This window comes from Haliotis cracherodii, unplaced genomic scaffold (genome assembly GCF_022045235.1).
Source record: "Haliotis cracherodii isolate W230 unplaced genomic scaffold, xgHalCrac1.p SCAF_2, whole genome shotgun sequence".
NCBI lineage: Eukaryota > Metazoa > Mollusca > Gastropoda > Lepetellida > Haliotidae > Haliotis > Haliotis cracherodii.
Window position 1 is genome coordinate 32,383,563 of NW_027266275.1, and position 19,756 is coordinate 32,403,318.

Here is a 19,756-nt window from a genome sequence, read left to right on the forward strand (position 1 = left end):
TCCGCCTTTCCTCCATGTTAAGCACATTTCCAGCATCTCCAGTCTTTGTTGTTTACATTTCACAACTTTGGAGGTATAATCGAGCATGCTCTTTCTATGGACTAGGCATACGACTCTTGCTTCATTGTTTGTTTGTTTGTTTGATCATGGCATTCAAGGCCCGTGTGAAGCTTACACATTGTTTATGGAGTGAGTGAGTTGAGTTTAACGCCGCTTTTAACAGTATTCCAGTAATATCACGGCGTGTCAGCTTCATGTGGGAGGAAAGTCCGAAGTGATGCAGGTCTCAGACGTTTACCACTTCGGTGAAACCCACGAGCACGGGCATGGTGCTGACAGACCTAGAAACATAATCCGGGCGAACCGAGATTGGAACCCACAATCATAGGTTTCTGGCTTGCCTAAGGGACGCAACTCTGCACAGCGAATCGCGGCGCCTTAGAAGTCTGGGCCACCCGTGCCCCCTCATTTTTTTATGGAAGATGCGTGGTGCACATTTCCAAAGTGACGCATCAGTAACCGAATTTATGTCCGATGCAATTCGCTATTTTTATTTGTACCGTGTGTTCCCGTTGTTTTTAACAGGTGTACAATCGAATGATATTGAAAAAAAAAATTGTCCCCGAAAATTCTTTTAAAAAATAATTGTGCTTCATATTGTTGAGAAAAAAGGAAATTGTCATTCTTGTCATTGAAATAACATTGTTGTCATGTTTTCTTCATACAAAAAAATGTTTTGACTCATAGTTTTAATAAAAAACATATCTGGTTTTGCATTACGAATGTCATTATTGTACGAGTTGAAAGCCCTAGCCTATTAAAACTGTGTTCAATCTTACTCCACTTATTTAATTATTACTATATATACATATCTATTAGAAGGATGTATATTTATTAATTTTGTTTCTCTTTTTTATGATGTTTTATGCAGCACTCAGCAATATTCCAGCTAAATCTAAATGATGGTGGTCTATAAATGATCGGGCATCGATCTACGCAGTTGGGATACGATGGCATGCATCAACCAAGTCAGTATGCCTGGCATAATGAAGTGATTCATGTTTCTCGAGAATGTATTGTATAATCAAGAGCGCCATACGTTATCTTTATCAATGCACTCATCTATATATGTGTGAGTAATGCAGATTCTTGAGCTGAGTCCTGACAACGCCCTCCTTTATTCATCATAAGTAGAAACCGGATACATGGGCACATGGAAGAAGAAAAAGCATGTCCTGTCTGTGTAAACGGCATGAACAGGAAGTATTGGATAAAAAACGCTGAAACACCAAAGTCGGATAAGTGGCAAAACGGATAAGGTGATACCTTTGTCTCTGACCCTTGATTTGCCAGTTAACGAGAGCATATATTTGTAAAGATGTGTGTAAGAATTGGAATGTGTCTTAAATATTTCAAAGTTACTTTGACTGTGCCTTCAGACAAACAGTCAACTATACAGACACTATATTTCAGGAACAGGCCATCGGCCCATACAAGATAAATCGGCCGAAATACATTAAAATAGCATGATATAGCATGATAAATCACGTATGCTAGAGTAATACATATGATATAAAGGTATTGGGTGTTTCTTAATTTGTAGCTTTTTAACGAGAATAAACCAATATTATGAAGGACATTCTATGGAGTATTTAAGTAGTTTCAGTTATGAATCACAATCGAAGAGTTATGAAACTAGACGAAATGGTTAGCGTATCCTGACCCACCAGTACACAAACGCATGCAAAGGTAAGTAAATTTTTCACCTGAAAAAACAGAATTGCATTGGACATAATTTTGGTTTCTGAAATTTCCGCCACAGTTCTATCATAATACAAATTGAAAGCTTTGATAAGGCTTTCAATGTTGATCAAACCCTGATCATACAACTTTTAAGCAAGAGTCGTATGACGCTCTTTGAAATTTTCGTCGAACAAGCATGTCGATTGTACCCCAGATGTGAAATGTAGACATAGGACAGAGCTGCTTGAATATTTCTCGACACGAAGGGAAAGTTGAAGCGATCATTTGTGTGACATTGTTGATATTTTTAGTCACACTCAATGGGCAATTTGACCATTACTGAATGATATCATCTATAAACCTGAAGCTTAACTTACACTTTTTGGCTAAATTCCTTGTTTTGTTTCTGAAGGACAGTGAAACCCCATTAATCCATTAGTCACAAGTATTGTCCATTTAGTAGTTACAGTAACTGTCCAGATAAACTTTGGTTGGTTGGTTGTTTAACGCCGCACTGAGCAATATTCCAGTTATATGACGGCGGTCTGTAAATAATCGAGTCTGGACCAGACAATCCAGTGATTGATATCATGAGCATCAATCCACGCAATTGGGATCGATGACATGCATCAACCAAGTCAGGGAGCCTGACCACCCGATCCCGTCATTCGCCTTTTACGGCAAGCAGGGGTTGCTGTGGACTTATTCTACCCCGGATCTTCTCGGGATAAACGACGCCCGGACTATAACAGTTCACTTTATTTGTCGATAATGTTCTTCACACGAGGATAACTATTTACAGAAGATTAATCCATAATACACAGAGCTTGTCATAGATCATGATATGTTCGACAAACCATATCAAGGTTGATGAAAATTTCTAAATTCACTAATCAAATGTAAATATTACAATTACCTGCCCACGCTACATAATGTATTTGTACCAGCACGATGCTGCGTTCCTTAAACAACAACTTATTTACCACATTTAAGAGCAATATTAATTCCAGTACAACTTTTTGGCTCTGATAATTCTTTGGATCGATATTTATCCATTTTACATCTACATTTTTAGAGGTACAAGTACAAATAAAGTTGATGGAAATATGGCAAGATGAAATAATTCTTGATAATTATTAATAATAATTTAAAGTTTCATTTACCACCCCAAAAATAAATATTCATGGGAGACTAGCGCGGAGAAGAGGAATCACAAATTTGTTGTTATTTGTTCGAGCTAAGGAAATAATTCCTACATTAAATTTCATGCAATTATTTTCAGCAGCAATTGCGTAACACGTGTTGTTTAACTGAAAAACGTGTAAGCAGTTATAGAACCGTGGGAGCACATGACTCATTCGACGCGAGTCGTGGCTGATAGTGGACGTCCTTCCCGAGATCAACTGACACGACTCCATAGGACTGAGTTACTGCAGGTGAGGGGGCACGGGTGGCCCAGTCGTCTAAGGCGCCGCGATTCGCTGTGCAGAGTTGCGTCCCTTGGGCATGCCAGAAATGATAGTGGGTTCGAATCCCGGTTCGCCCCAATTAGGTTTCAAGGTTTGTCAGCACCATACCCGTGCTCGTGGGTTTCACCGAAGTGGTAAACGTCTGAGACCTGCATCACTTCGGGCTTTCCTGTTAAAAGCGGCGTTAAACCAAACTCACTCACTCACTCACTACTGCAGGTGACCATTGACTGGAATTTTGTTTGTATCTTAAGCTGGGACCAAGTATTTTCTATTCAAGTTTTTCACGCACAAAATAATAATGCCGGGAGATCCTAGGTATCCTGGATAGATAGGTGTGACAAAAATATTTAGTGGCAGGTCCCTCGCTTACAGCGTAATTTGTCGGCCAAGTATGCGTTTACCTTCGCGAGTCCCAGACTCTCATAAGTGATGAGGACTTAGCATGAACTTGAATCTCACTGTGAAAGAGAGATTTGTATTGGCAGCTTGTGTTCTGATGTGGGAAATATGGTGAGTGGTATGTTAAAGACACTGATACAAACGAAGTTGTGTAAACATCATTTCTAATAATTACTTCTGGGTTGTCACGAATCAGTATTTTCGTCGTTAGTTCGGAATTCAGTAGACTATGAGTAAATAAAACGGTCAGACACGAGCGCGTACTGGGAGCGGCCATAGTTCCTGCGAAGTAAGTCCCTTATCCTTAGTGTAGGTCAAGGTCGGGGAAAGCCATGTTCAGAGCGCTCTAAATACAACTGACGTGGTTGGAGGAACCATGATGTCGATTAAACTTCGAAATAACGCATGACTGATTGAACGCAATTCATTTATTGACAAATTAAGGGTAGAAATTATCTTTGCGATAAAGTCACTGAGGTTTATTGACGCTAGATCTCACACAGTACATATGTTGTGTATGGGAACGTTCTCTAGAATTGTAAGCTCTAATTCAAATACTTGAGCGATCTGTGGGAGGTTCTGTCCAAAAATGAGTAATGCTGTCATGTGACAACGAAAGCTTCCCATTGGTTGATGAGCTGCGTATTTATCTGTGACTTTTGTCATTGACACCGACTAGTCGGTTTTGAGGAGTTAATATCTGAAGTGAAACTTAATCATTCGTAACAGGGTAGTCCCACGAACGATTCGCCCTCATGGACCAGGCACACAACCCCGTAGGCAATGTCTGGGGTCCCGAAGGGTCCTTTCCGCTTGTCTGTGGTCTGGATCCGGTTGTGCCCGACCCTCTAGACAATCGTCTGAAAATGGTTATGCCCGACCCCCAGGACACTGGCCTGAATATAGTGATGACCGATCCTCAAGACGATCGCCTAAATCTGGTTATGCCTGACTCCCGGGACGATCGCCTGAATGTGGCTGTGCCCGACCCCCAGGACAATGGCCTGTATATGGTGATGGCCGATCCTCAAGACGATCGCCCGAATATCATCGTGTCCACCCCCCAAGGCAATGGTCTGGATCCTGAGGTTGCCCGGGCCATGGCTGCCACAAGCGAGTGTAATAGCATGATGCCGCTGATCAAACTGGAGCTCAACACCAAAATCAAGTTAAGACGACCCAACCTGACTGTGTCAAGTCAGCCGAAACCACTACCCGAGGTAACATCTGATACATAATCATACCATGAGTAACTTCATTTATTACACCCAAAACGAGACGTGTTTTTCAGGTTTAATCAACGTTGGCCTAAAGATAAACATTTGAGTCAGAATGTCGCTTATAAAATATCATAGACGGATCCGGAGTGATACTTAGTGATATTTTAATTCACTGTTGTAAAAATGCTTCTTACAACACTATTTATGCAGCAATGCTGGTAAGGAATTGTTTAATGAATTTTCTATATTCGATAATGTTGATACTGTTGTAGGAAAACTTAGTGATATTTTAATTCACTGTTGTAAAAATGCTCCTTAAAAAACTATTTATGCAGCAATGCTGGTAAGGAGTTGTTAAATGAATTTTCTATATTCGATAATGTTGATACTGCTGAAGGAAAACTTAGGGATATTTTAATTCACTGTGGTAAAAGCGCAGGAGCATATGTTACTGTTACTGACCTTGTACAAATCGGGGACAAGGTGTGAGACCAGTTATTACAGGGGTATTTTTGTTTTAAATGTAACGGATGCTGTTTACTTTTATTACAGAAAATACGCCTCAGAGTTTGGTTAGATGTGAATAATCGTCTATCTAAATCTCAGGCTGGTTTTCGCCCAAACTTTTCAACGGTTGACAATATATTTATACTGCAAGCTTGATGTCCCAAATATTTTTTGTAAACCTAGGGTCGCTTTTATTGTGCATTTGTAGATTACCAAAAAAGCTTTCGATTGTGTAGATAGCGAAAAAATGTTATATTTACTTTTTACCAAAGGATGTCTTGGGAATTTGTTTCTAGTTCTGAAAAATATGTATTTATCGGTAAAGGCTTGTATTAAAACACAATCTGGTAGAACACAGTGCTTATTAAGTGGTGTACGCCAGGGATGTATTTTAAGTCCAGTTTTTGTTTATTTTTTCATTAATGAGCTCGTCACAGAAATATATTACGAATGTCATTGTTCTGTTTGTCACACACGATTTACAGATTTAATTTTACTTCTATTTGCTGATGATATTATTAAATGTTCTTTTACTCTGTCAATGGTATACAGAAATAATTCAATGGATTACATTCTATTTGCAATAGAATGGGGTTGGAAGTTAATTTGTCAAAAACAAATGTAATTGTATTTTTAGAAATGAAGGAATCACTGCTAACAATGAAACATGAATACATAGTTATATCGCCTCAAAAATGTTACTTATCATATATATTTAGGCTTGACACTATCATCTAAACTACCATGGTCAGTTGTGTGAACACACTTAGCATCGAAGCATCAAAAGTAATTATACCTAGCTATATCTTCTTCAAGCAAAATATACATGTATCCTTTTCTGTAGTTTATGCTATATTTGACGTCAAAATTGCGGTAATCTTGCTATATGGAACAGAAATATGGGGCGCAAAATATAATGACGCTATTGAAAAAGTACATGCTTCTTACTTTAAACGCTTTTAAATGGTTGGTTTACTTTACATTGTACAGTGTCGATCATTTCTAAATTGTATATAAATCATATCTATTGTATTAATGTAAAGGATTTTATTATCAACAGTTTTGGTTCTGCTTTATGTACTTTGTTCCCGAGATTTAGTTTGATTTTGTTTCAGTCGTGGTTAATAGTCTTTGCAGTCATTTTTTGTAAGAACATATGTATGGTTAGACGTCGTCACGACATAAAGAACCCGGGTTAGAATTGCAATTAGTTTTCAGCAACCCATGCTTGTCGTTAGAGGTGACTACTGCCAGGCAGTGAATGGAGACTGAGAACGTCCACAAAATAGGTGTATGTAAATGTACATGCTACCTCCACATGCCTTTACTCCGTGAATACATTGGACACTGAACATATAACATTGACATCACCACAACTACAACAATTGAAGTGGGGTCTTCTTGTCGACGTCCGAGCTGCTCTGCCCACAGAAAGTGACTATGTCCCAACATATATTACTTGATATAGTCCACTTTCTTGGCATGTAAGCAATTAGTTGTTCAGGCGTCGAAAGCCATCATGCCTCTTTATAATTGATTCAGGAAAAATAGTTGTGTGTCTTTTTTCACAGCATGTACCATTTTTAAAGGCAAAATTATGCATATACTTTTGTATGGTTCTGAAATATGGGGTGCTAAGTGTAACGCTGCAATTGAAAAGTTCACACTTCATGTTGTCAACAGTGACACCAAAGTACTTTTCTGAATCACTTTATCTCAGCAATTACAGCAAAGTAAAATCATTGTTACAAACTGAAAGATATTTAACTTATTTAAATGATAAAAGTTTAATAAGAGCTTATTGTAAACTTAGAATTTCATTGCACAATTTTAATGTAAATGTATGTCGCAGGTCCAAAGACGGTGATATTGTGAGCTATATTTGTACAAACTGTTCATCCGGAGAAGTAGAATATGAATACCACGTCTTACTTATATATGAAACGTATTCCCATTTAAACTATACATTTCTCCCCATGATGCTAGGTATTTTTAAAGATCGTCAGTTAATGATTAATCTGCTAAACTCTGAAAATCCTGATATGATCCATGCTGTTTCGGTATTCTTAAGACATGTCTTTAAAATGAGGAATGTTTAACTAGATTTAAAATCTAATCATGTACATCACGTGACAAATGTAATAGCCAGTCTGCATTGTACTATGGGCCTTGATGCCTAAATTACTGAATAAACTGTCTGTCTGTCTGTCTGACTTTCTTGCAAAATGGTGTAAATAAAATCATTAATAATACGTCCCTCGGATTTAATACTGTCGCATAATAAATTATCCTTCATGGTTTCCTAGGTTGTTGTTTAACGCCGAACTCAGCAATATTTCAGCTGTATGATGGTGTTCTGTGAAAAATCGAGTCTTGACAACCAAGTGACTGACGGTCAGGTCGGGTGGTCAGGCTCCCTGACTTGGTTGATGCATGTCATCATATCCCAATAGCTCATGATTGGAATACCTGGTCCAGACACGATTATTTACAGACCATTGTCAATAGCTGGAGTATTGCTGACTGCGGCGTTACACAACACACAAACAATTTTTTTTTTAAACTCACAACATTAAGAGCAATCTGAATGCAACGGTTAAGTCACTACAAGCTGTAAGAAGTTTTGTAAAATTATATGGGTTTTTTTTTCAGATGACAACAAGGGATTTGGACCGACGGGAAAAAGTCAGGGAAAGAAATAAACATCACGCTAACATGAGTCGAAAGAGAAAAAAGGCGAAAGTGAAAATGTTGAAAGAGGTAATATGGAGTTTACATCATACTGTTAAACCTCTTTAATCCGGACTCCGATTTATTTCTTCGTCAATGGTAGACCCGGAAATCTGTCCATAAATACGCTTCCGTCCGATTAATGGTGTTTCACTGTATAGATTTGTATGATCTACATCCAGTACATAAAGGGCATGTATATTAATACGTTGTACGTGAATTGTAAGGCAGTGTTGCGGAAACTTTGTGACAGCTTTAACATCTACTTGGCGTCAGTATGAGTGAGTGAGTTGGGCGGTGGTTTAGTTTATCTGAGAAACAAGGCCACACTGACGCAGGTCGTGGTTGTTCAACCTCATGAGAACAAAGGTTTATGATCGGGTTAATCTGGAATTCGAGCTCAGAAGATCCTGGCAATTCAAGAATGTAACTTGAGAGGGACGATGGGATTGCCAGGTGGACCTGGGTTCGATTCCCTACATGGTTACAATGTGTCGAGCCTATTTTACGTGTCCCCCGCCGTGATATTGCTGGAATATTGTTAAAAGCGGCATAAAACCATACGCACTCACTCACTGTAACTGGATAAGCGGAGTTGTACCTTTGTACCACTAATAGCCATACTAAAATTGAAATTGTTCGGCCATTTTTGAATTTAGCAATTCATCCATGCTTTTTGAAAGTTCAAGGACTACCAGCTTAATACCATGCATGTATGAGTCCTGAAATCTAATTAACAGATGATCGAAAGTTTCCTTTTGATCTATACGTTTACATTTCTGGGCCTTTGGTTGTTTGATTTGGAATAAAGTTTTATATTTTTATCTCTTTTTCACTCAAGCACTTTATATCTACTGATATATAAAACGGACAAACCCCTTTCCACAGTCAGGGGCGGTCGGTTAGCCTAGTGGTTAAAGCGTTCGCTCGTCACGCCGAAAACCCGGGTTCGATTCCCGACATGGGTACAATGTGTGAAGCCCATTTCTGGGGTCTGTCGCCATGATATTGCTGGAATATTGCTAAAAGCGGCGTAAGACCATACTCACTCACTCACTTTCCACAGTCTGCGTCAAGCAGATTCCATTATACATGGATATTATACATATCATAAGCATGTGTTTATGAATATAGAAAAATAAATTATTTATGGTATAATAGTATGGCTATGCATATTTGTGACATGTCATGGGTGGTCTAAGCAATGTAGTTATGAACAGAGATTTGATTAATAAAATTCGCATTGTTTGAATCTATTCGAGTTTGATCTGAATACCCAGACGATAAAGGTGAGCTACATGACGTCTTGAGTGAGTGAGTGAGTATAGTTTGACGCCGATTTTAGCAATATTCCAGCAATATCACGGCGGGGGACACCAGAAATGGGCTTCACACATTGTACCCATGTCGGGAATCAAACCTCGGTCTTCGGCGTGACTACCCGACCACCCCTTGACGTCTTGACCTTCTTTAAATGCTAAATATATGACGAAGAAGGATAGGTCCACGTTGCTACAGGGATCAGGTTCTCGCAACTTCATGACTGTTCTGATGGGTGAGCATGTGGGAAACATGGCCGTCATGGCTGGTTTAACACGCCCACACTACCTTCAGTTCGTCGCTGCCTCTCAAACAATAAACACGTTTGCAAAATGAAAGTTCAAATATAGCAATGACCGTTAAACACCATTCACTCGCCATGGTTTCGCTTATTTCTTATCCAGGAGATCGCCCGATATGAAACTGAGAACGCCCTCCTGATGGAAGAGATCGTCAAAAGCCGTGGACAGAAGACGGTCCTGGAGGACATTCTCCATCGCCACGAGTGTCGTCATCAACTTCCCCTGGATAGCCGGCCTACATGAAATAATCTGTTACGGGCATCCTGTCGTCACCCTGAATCAGGCTCCATTTTAAAATTCGGATCATACGCATTCCTGCATTCTCTTTGTGTTGAATATGCGTCGCAAACTTTTCCTCCAACTGTGTAGCTCTCACTATATTTCTCTCAAAACAAGACCATATCATGTTTTTTTATAATAATGACCATTCATTAGTGGGTATATCATGTTACATGCACGCCACCTGTTATCCTAACATTTAAAACCAGGGTCCAGATCGCCTTGTCCGGAATAAATGTAATTATTTCCCAAGCAGCGCGACGGGGGGTGGATGACGTCATTGCTATGACAAGGCACCTTTGGTCTCCCGGGACAAGATCTTTACGCATTCAAAGCGATTCAGCTGCTATTTAAGCAGGCAGTCGTGACGCAGGTTGATTGACACGCAGTAGAAACAGTTCGCTGTGCACTACCCTGACGTGGCAGTGTCTTTGCTTGACTATGACTACAATGTGCGCTAAAGCTTTCACTACATCTGACTGCTCGAATACCTGGATTCTTTTATTACCGTATAGCCTCTAATAGACGCCGGCCTCTAATAGAAGCCGGGGCAATTGCTCAGTGCAAAAAAATAGAAGCCGGGCCTCTAATAGACGCCGGTTCGATCAATTGATACAATTGATACAATTGATGATCCCTTTTTGGGATTCGTGGTCATAGTGAAGCCGGGCCTCCAATAGACGCCGGGTCAAAGGCTTGTCCGAAATAAATAGAAGCCCGGGCGTCTAATAGAGGAAATACGGTATATATATCCATGCGTATGACACACCTAAGAGTGTGAGTAAACGGAGCAATGGACCCAGAAACAGTCGGCCATCCTGCTTTTCACGGTATCAATGCCAGTCAATATATACGTGCCCTTAAACTATCGTCTCTGTGTGGCAATCTTGGAGAAAGGGGATGGTGGGTTAGACTCTGGTGTATCCGAAACAAATGATGCTTCCTTCCCATCCTTTGTCTGTCTCCTGATCCAAACGTCATGATTTATATGAAGCTAACAGTCAACTGGGTCAATGTCTCTGTTTCAGACAGGACAATCAGAACTCTGTCTGGCCACAAGGTCGAGGAGTAACGTACCCCTTTAGACAACATAGCGCTAAGATCGTTTTGTGTCCTAAAACGTGGACTTGCGAAAATCACCTGAAACAATGACGCGACCGGAATTTTCTGAAGCACAGACCACGTGCTAGGTTTTACAAGCTCTGAATAAGCAACAAGGATGAAAGTTGCTGTTCAAAAACTGTTTGATAGACACATAAATGATTGCTTTATATTAGAAAAAAATCATTTTTGTTGTTTCTATATTACTTAAATCAGAATAGTTTATATATGTCAGGGAAATAAACTGTACGTAAAGTTCGTGACATGTTTTTTGTTGTTGTTATTATTTATTGTATTTTCTATTTACATAGTGTACATGAGTCTGTTTGCGGACTGCTGGATCAGATACAGAGCGTGTACTGCTAACCACGGTTGTGCATTGCTTAATGGGCTATGAATGATGGCGATGGTATGAGAAAATTCTATTGCCACAGGGGTAGCGGGTAGCTTTGTATTATTATATTTCTTTGGAGAAGCCCTAGGCCAAGTTATTGTTCCTAAACATAAGACTCGTGAAGATTCCGGGGTAGAATAGGTCTTCGGCAACCCATGCCTTCTGTAAAAGGCGACTATGCTTGTCGTAAGAGGCGACTAACGGGATCGGGTGGTCAGGCTCGCTGACTTGGTTGATGTATGTCAACGATCCCAATTGCGTGGATTGATGCTCATGATATTAATTACTGGATTGTCTGGTCCAGACTCGAATATTTACAGACCTCCGTCATATAGCTGGAATATTGCTGTGTGCGGCGTTAAACAACAAATCAACCAACCAACCTAAACACAAGCTTTCTCATTCACCGGCCTATTTCTGTCATCTGGTAATCTGATTTCTCTACATTCTCCACAAAGCTCTGATAAATTGCCTTGGCCCCTTCGTCACCAAAGCTTCATTGCGGATGTGACGAGACAATCTATATTTCCCTATCAAGAACATATAGCACAGGGTTACTTGATAGGATGGCTGTTTTAAGGGTCATGTTTTTCGAATCGGGCTCAAAACGAGGGTATGGCTGCGAATAGCTCTAGGATATTTATGGTAATCATAGTCAATGACTGACTCAACGCAGAAGAAAACCCGTCAGCATCTAGGCACGGACGTATTTTCTAAAATTTAGACGCCCCTCCTGACACAAAGGATTGAGAATATGCGACATTTGTTTGCAGAATTTTCTTATATTCATTAATAGTTATACCACGATTTAAATCGTTAATGTCGGTCACTACGTCATTTATATAAATAGAAACGAAAGTCGGTGACAGTTTACATCCTTTTTTACACTAAGTGAAACATTGAATAAGTCGTCGGTGACACATGTTACATCCATATAAAATCAAAGCGACAAAACCATAATCATAATAAGTCTCTGCTGAAAGTAAAAACCCTTTCCATAATCATAATAAATAACAGCTAAAGCAGAGTCGATTGTACGATTCCGACTATGTCATGACCATGTGTTCATGAATCACTATCAAATGGTAATGATACCAGGTGTTCGCGGTAAGGTTAGAGTATCCTGTCCCACCGGTAGCACCCATCACAAACACATGTAAAGAAAAGTCAATTGTTTAAATGAAAAAAACAACATTTGGTAGAAGACAAAATAAGGAAGTGCATTGGAGGTTACGTTTTGTCACTGATACATCAAATTTGGAAATGTACCCTACATGTCTAACATAAAACATTTGCTGGGGCCTCGAATGTTAGAATCTTGATAAAACATCTTTTGAGCAAGTCATTACAGGATGACGCTGTTTGATATCTTCCGAGAAAGAACATACTGAATAGTACCTCAAAGTGTAGACACCAAAGGCTGGGGTTGCTGGGAGAATGCTCGACATAAAGGGAATGTTGACTTTGTCACCGCTGTTTTGCATTGTACCCCAGTGGAATCTGTTTCTTCGAGGGGGGTCGGGTAGCCTAGTTGTTAAGCGTTCGCTCGTCACCCGGGTTCGATTCCCGACATGGGTACAATGTGTGAAGCCCATTTATGGTGTCCCCCGCCGTGATATTGTTGGAATATTGCTCAAAGCGGCGTAAAACAAAACTCACTCACTCAGTCTAATCTTCAGATAATTGATAAGTTTATATCATATTGTACAGCTTCAAAGATGGTTTCTAGTATACCAACAGATATTATTTTTATACCAAAGGTCCACTCTGTCACTCTGCTACCGGTTTTCGCGAACACCTGGTGTCATCACTGTTGCTTAGTTTGTTTGTTTCCAGTGATTGACATCATGAGCATCGATCCACGCAATTGGGATACGATGACATGCATCAACCAAGTCAGCGAGCCTGACAACCCGATCCCGTTAGTCGCCTCTTACGACAAGCATAGTCGCCATTTACGGCAAGCATGGGTTGCTGCATACCTATTCTACCACATGTTTGATTAATGTGTTTCTTCGAAGCAGCATATTAGTAAGAAATATCAGTTTTTTTGTAATTAGCTTTATTCTCTTCATGATATACCCAATTATTGGTGTGATATGAAACATAATATTGTGTACCAAAAGGCCGAGTAACAAAAGTTTTGATGCATATATAGCCTTGTTCGTTCTATTCACAGAAAACATTTTCGCTTTAGTTTAGCTCGAGCTCCAACGGATCACTCCTTAACACACTACCAGTATCTACAGGGGGTTAGACGCGCAGTCTACAATGCTATACTATGTGAGTCTGTCTGCCTGTCTATGCGTGCGTGTGTGCGTGCATGCATGCGTGTTTGTGAGTGTGTGTGCACTACAAACCCACATGACAAACCTAAGGAAACACTTCGCTCCTTGATCCATGGGGCTTTTGTTACAAAACGTGATGACCATAGATACACTTACCTATCTTTCTTCAGAGGTTCAGGACAATTTGACAAAAATTAAAACAAATGGCATCTTTTACTGAGTTTACTGAGATAACACTATGTGAAATGCTGCATCTCCTCATTGACAACGTCGATGTGACATGGGGGGTAAGACATTTAGGCATGAAGTAGGCATCCCCATGGACACCAACTGTGCTGCCCCTCTTGCTGATCTGATTCTTGATGCATATGAATCGGAATTTCTGATCGGATTAGCAAAGTCAAAACAAAGTCAAAACAAAGTAACTTTGCTACCACCTTTAGTGTCTACACTCTACAGTTCACAGCTGTTGAGGTACCATCGAGCATACTCCTTGTGCCAAGAGATCAGAAACCTCCCACGACTCTTACTAAAAGAGTTGTTCGATTAAGGTTAAACATTCAAGACATCAGCATTCTTCTTACATTGTCGCTTTTATTTATTTGTGTGCGTGCCTGCGTACCTGCGTGCATGCGTGCGTGCGTGCGTGCGTACGTGCCTGCGTGCGTGCGTGCCTGCCTGCGTGCGTGCCTTTCTCTGACCCATCTGTACCGCTCACTTGGTATACTAGATGTGTTTTCAGCTGAGTTGAATTAAGCCTGGGTATTTCCACACGCGTGCCACGTGCACTTGGCATGTATACAACACATTCCTCATGACGTTTAGGGGTGGTCGGGTAGCCTAGTGGTTAAAGCGTTCGCTCGTCACGCCGAAGACCCGGGTTCGGTTCCCGACATGGGTACAATGTGTCAAGTCCATTTCTGGTGTCCCCCGCTGTGATATTGCTGGAATATTGCTAAAAGCGGCGTAAAACCATACTCACTCACCCACTCATGTCGTTTATGTGCATAGTTATATCCTCAGCAAAGTTAACCGTACATCATACATAAAATGTATGTCACATGTGTATAAATTGCAATTCTGTACTTAAGGACATGTGTGACTAACCCATGTGATTCTATCGCGCATGAGATTCTAAAAATACCCATGACGTATGTCACTAAGAGACATCAAATACATTATGAATGTATAAAAGGGCGTAAAAGAAAGTTTTGCGGTTAATCCATACACTGCAGCCTAGGATAAGTAACGATACGGCACGAAAATTTCCTTCTGTTGAACCTCTAAACCAGACATCACCGATCAAACACGTTCACTGGTAAATATCATCATAATCATTTGTTCATAACGCATTTTATATCAGTATATTATGAAAGCATATCGAGTACATAACGCGTTACATCGCTTTGCTTCGTACAATTCTTTAATATAAATATTATACAAATCTAGTTTTCAAACCTAAATCATTCTAATTGAGGGCTCTGTGTTGAGATTTGTTTATACATGTTTTAACAAAAAGCTACAGGTTTGAAACAGTATACGATATTGTTCGAGGAATGTGAAAGTATTTATAGACTGATACTAACGTAGACAAATGTTGTTTTGACGGATATGCGAGGTCTGATATCACGCATGTAACGTATTAGTTATTTATGGTGTCTTATGACAGAAATGTTAATTCATTCTCTTCCTTCGTACCTACACGAAACTGTCTCCGTGGTCAAGTGGAAAGAGCATCCCTTAAAATCGAAACTAACTGATAAACCACGATAAAACTCTATTTAAAGAAACATGGCATATTTTATGATGAATGGATTGAAATATAGATTAAGTCACTGATAATGCATGTTGTAGAATTGAAAATGATTATTTTCTAGTTGTGAATGGCTTAGATTAATGCACTGATATTATGTTGTAGAATTGAATTGAAAATGATTATTTTCTAGTTGTGAATGGCGTAGATTAATGCACTGATATCATGTTGTAGAATTGAAAATGATTATTTTCTGGTTGTGAATATCAAAGGACCGCTTCCGTGGTCTAGTGCATAGAGCGTTTGCCCGGAGAACGGAAGGTCGGTAGTTCGATCCCTAATCGCGTCATTCTAAAACATAGGTTAAATTATGGTACTTGTTGTTACCCTGCCTGGCGCTCGGCATTAAGGGGATAAAACAAGGTCGGCTCGGAGTTCGTACACCTGTCTGAGTATGGTATCCATGCTATACAGCGACATGGTATATCAGTGGATTAGCACTAGAAATCCGGCATTAGTCCGGACCAGTACAAGCAACCACACCGTGCCACGCGAACGAACACTATCATCATCCGAGTGCAATAAACTTTTAAACGCGACATAAAACCCCAATTCACCACAGGTAACATACCTGAAAATTTGAATATAATGCTCTTTTCCTGTCCAAGCCAAGACATTATTAATGAGTGAGTGGGTGACTTTGGTTTTACGCCGCTTTTAGCAATAATCCAGCAATATCACGGCGGGATATTATTATTGGCGACCAACCATTTGATATTTGGGGTTTGGTTAAGGTAAAGAGATTTGTGTTAAAGTTTCCGCTCAATTCAAGCTCACTTACTCACTCACTATAGAAGTAAACTAGTAAGTAATACTAGCTGGACACTTCGGCTTGTTCAAGCATCCCTCGTGAATTAATGCTTAAAGTACGTCACCAAGGCAAAAAAGTAACAAAATTAATTCATTTGGGACAAAGACTGTAATTCCTAGTAGCCCGATAGGCCTTGGTTAATCTATATGTTACCGATAGTATTTTTGTGAGAAAATATTGAATAACAGAGATATCAGCTCAATTATTGACGTCTTGGAATGACGTCACATATTATCGCCATGACGTCATGAACAATGGATGACGTCATCTTCAATTTTTTTGCGACAATGCATTCATATGGTGTCACGTTGCTATATTCTTTTTCGCAATCAATGAAGACAATGGAACATATGTTGGAATGCTCAGTGAGAACTACTGAAAGTAATTTCATATTTAAATCTGTTTTAAATGAAAAAAATAATTTTTGTTTTGTATTTTGAAAATGCACAAAAGATATACGTGCCTCAGGTTAAAAATAATAAAAGAAGTAATTGTTAGCTTGAAACCCTGGATGTCCTCAAAATATAAACGTTTTATTGTAAATGGTACATGTAGCTATTGGTTCTTCAGCAACGAACACGTTTTCAGGAAGGAGGAGCATTTCAACACTTAAATGTTGTCCTGTACACTTTCTGTCTCGTCACTGTAGGAAGGGCCCTACAACATGGATGACCTACAAGCCATGGATGCCATCTTGACTGCTCTAGATCTTCTTCAAGATGGAACCCAGTGTATCAACCAGCATCACCAGGTCAAGATGTCGGAATATGAAGATGTCGGAACAGGTACGGAGTCTGAAATTAATGGAGGCGGTACACCTCCAAAGTCCACGAGTATAACAGGCTTAATTTCCCCAATGCTGGCAGGTGAATATCCATCCCTATCGAGACGTCCGAATTCTTCTGATGTAGGTGTCGCACACAGCGGAGATGTCACCTCTAATTCTGGTGCAGGGCGTGCTTCTAATATAGGCCCCGCAAGACATGGACAAGACTCCTCTTCTGGTGCAAGGGACTCTTCTCATGTTGGTCAGACATACATTGGTCATGTAACAGAAGGCGTTGCTGACGTTGGCCTGGCATATGAAGGAAGCGTCATCATCTCTGCTGGTTCTCTCGATGTTCCCCTATTTGTCCAACGTACAGCATATGGGGCATCTATGTTTGAGGAGGATGAGGTTGATCTCCCTGTACCGCATCTTAAAGGTAGACGCCGAGCTATTGGCCCAATGAGTCGAGTGACGTCGAGTAAGAGCAACCCTGCTACCAAGCGAAAGAGGCCACGCCCCGGAAATAAAATGTCAATGAAGGCGAGTCAGGTGGTCAAGGTAGGTTATCTTCCTTGTATCAATAATAAGCTCTATGATCCCGTCGATGCTGTCACTAACACTACCTTACCAATGTGTTTCAGAGTTTGGATCAAGAGCAGGACAAACAACAACGAACCAAGGCCAGAAACATCTACCATGCTCAGATGAGCAGAAGGAGAAGAAAGCTCAGACAAGCGGTCCTGGAACAGGTGGGTCTGGCAGAATTGAAAGCATTTTAGCTATTTCAGTACCTGTTTTGTGTGTTTGATTGTTCGTTGTTTAACGCCGCACTCGGCAAAATTCCAGCTATATAACGGCGGTCTGTAAATAATTAAATATGGACCAGACAATCCAGTGATTTACATCATGAGCATCGATCCACGCAATTGAGATCGATGACATGCATCAACCAAGTCAGCGGGCCTGACCACCCTCTCCCGTTAGTCGCCTCTGACGACAAGCATAGTCGCCTTTTATAGCAAGCATGGGTTGCTGAAGTACTATTCTACCCCAGATTTTCACGGGTCAAGTACCTTATGTGGGTGAATTGAGTTGAGTTTAACGCCGCTTTGAACAGTTTTTTTTTGTTTTATCACGAAGCGTCAGCCAAAAGGGACAGTGATAAGATTTAATTTTCAAAATGCGTTTACCAATTCTTTGACATCCACGGTCACTGGCGTGGTGTTGACAAGCCAAAGAGCATATTACCTATTGATTCTGGGATTCTAAACCATGATCATCGAATCCTGTTACGGGCAAAGGACGAAACTCTGCAAAGCTATATCTACATGTAACAGTTTAATCTGTTTATCATCAAAGAGTATACACTGTTGTCGATTCTACATGCATATTATGTTATAAATAGATCTAGATTAATTAAAGCCCGTATATAGGTTACGAAGCGGATGATACAATGACACTGATTTGTTTTTCTCATCTAGGAAACAGCCTGGTTGCAGAGAGACATCTGCAGACTGGAAGCTGACATCAGATGTCTCAGCAAGGAGGTTGACGTTTTCTCTAACGTCCTGACGAATCACACATGTCTTGATGTCTTCAGTGATGTGTGAATAACATAATAATAATAATTAGCCCCACTAGGCTGATTATCCTCGGAGGGACGAAAGACACCAACAGTGATGTGTCAACACGGAAGACACCATCAGTGATGTGTCGTCACGAACAACTTCATGGCAGACACTGTTACGGTCAGTGTGTGAACAACCTTGGCTGATAAAAGTAAAGCTGTTTGGTTTCATACCCCTATGTCAAAAACATTTATGCGAGCTCTGAACTCACCAATGGGAATTCATCTGGTTATTCCATTACAAAGGACAAGGGATTGCTACCGATAGGGCAAGATATGATAAACCTTTCCGAGAAACCTGGTGTCATCACTGATTTTTATTGATCCATTCAAAAAATTATCAACCCTTGCACGCCCAGTGGAATCTGTTTCGGTAGATAATCGAAAGTGCTTCGTATGATTAAAAGTCCTCTTTTTGTTCAGACACTTGCAAGTTTAATGACTTATGACACGATCAATCGATGGTTATTGCTGAAATGAGGGAACAAGTATTTAATCAAAATCTAATTGTGATCCGTTCGAAGACCCAAGATGAATTCCAAATTCAAAGAAATCGTCAAAATTAACATATTTCCGGATTAACAAATAATAAGAAGGGATTATTGCCCCATTGAATATTTACCGACGTTACTTATAAGAAGAGTCTGGCGTATTGGACTTCTGGATGAACCAGTGTTTGAAATAATTTTGAAACCCAACGAGACAGTAGCGCAGGTGGCCCATCTTCAAAGTTAACTGTCCGCATTCAGACATTATAAATATTGAAATATCGTGACAAATAAGAGACCAATCGCGTCTTGATTCAGTTGAAATAATGCTAACAATTAATTGAGAATCAACAAGAAGTTATAATAAAACTTAATACGGAAGTTGTCTTAAAATTATCTGCCAGACAGTCGGGAATTTGGAGGAAAATTTCATGCAGCCCCACAGAAAAGTTACCTGCCACGGGCAGGCGGGCAGGCAGGTATTTCGGAGACT

At 40.1% G+C, this 19,756-nt stretch overlaps 2 protein-coding genes across 2 annotated transcripts; both read left to right on the forward strand.

Moving 5' to 3' along the window:
• Positions 1 to 4,369: 4,369 nt before the first annotated feature.
• On the forward strand, positions 4,370 to 10,468 carry LOC139469200 (uncharacterized). The gene is made up of 3 exons (XM_071251332.1): positions 4,370 to 4,834; positions 7,994 to 8,101; positions 9,796 to 10,468. The coding sequence occupies exons 1-3, from the start codon at positions 4,370 to 4,372 to the stop codon at positions 9,934 to 9,936; spliced, it is 714 nt and encodes a 237-aa protein (XP_071107433.1). The 3' UTR covers positions 9,937 to 10,468.
• A 4,516-nt stretch (positions 10,469 to 14,984) lies between these two features.
• Positions 14,985 to 19,095, forward strand: LOC139469008 (uncharacterized). The gene is made up of 4 exons (XM_071251143.1): positions 14,985 to 15,073; positions 17,029 to 17,706; positions 17,790 to 17,897; positions 18,630 to 19,095. Exons 2-4 carry the CDS (start codon positions 17,044 to 17,046, stop codon positions 18,756 to 18,758), a joined length of 900 nt encoding a protein of 299 aa, XP_071107244.1. The 5' UTR covers positions 14,985 to 15,073; positions 17,029 to 17,043; the 3' UTR covers positions 18,759 to 19,095.
• Positions 19,096 to 19,756: the final 661 nt, after the last annotated feature.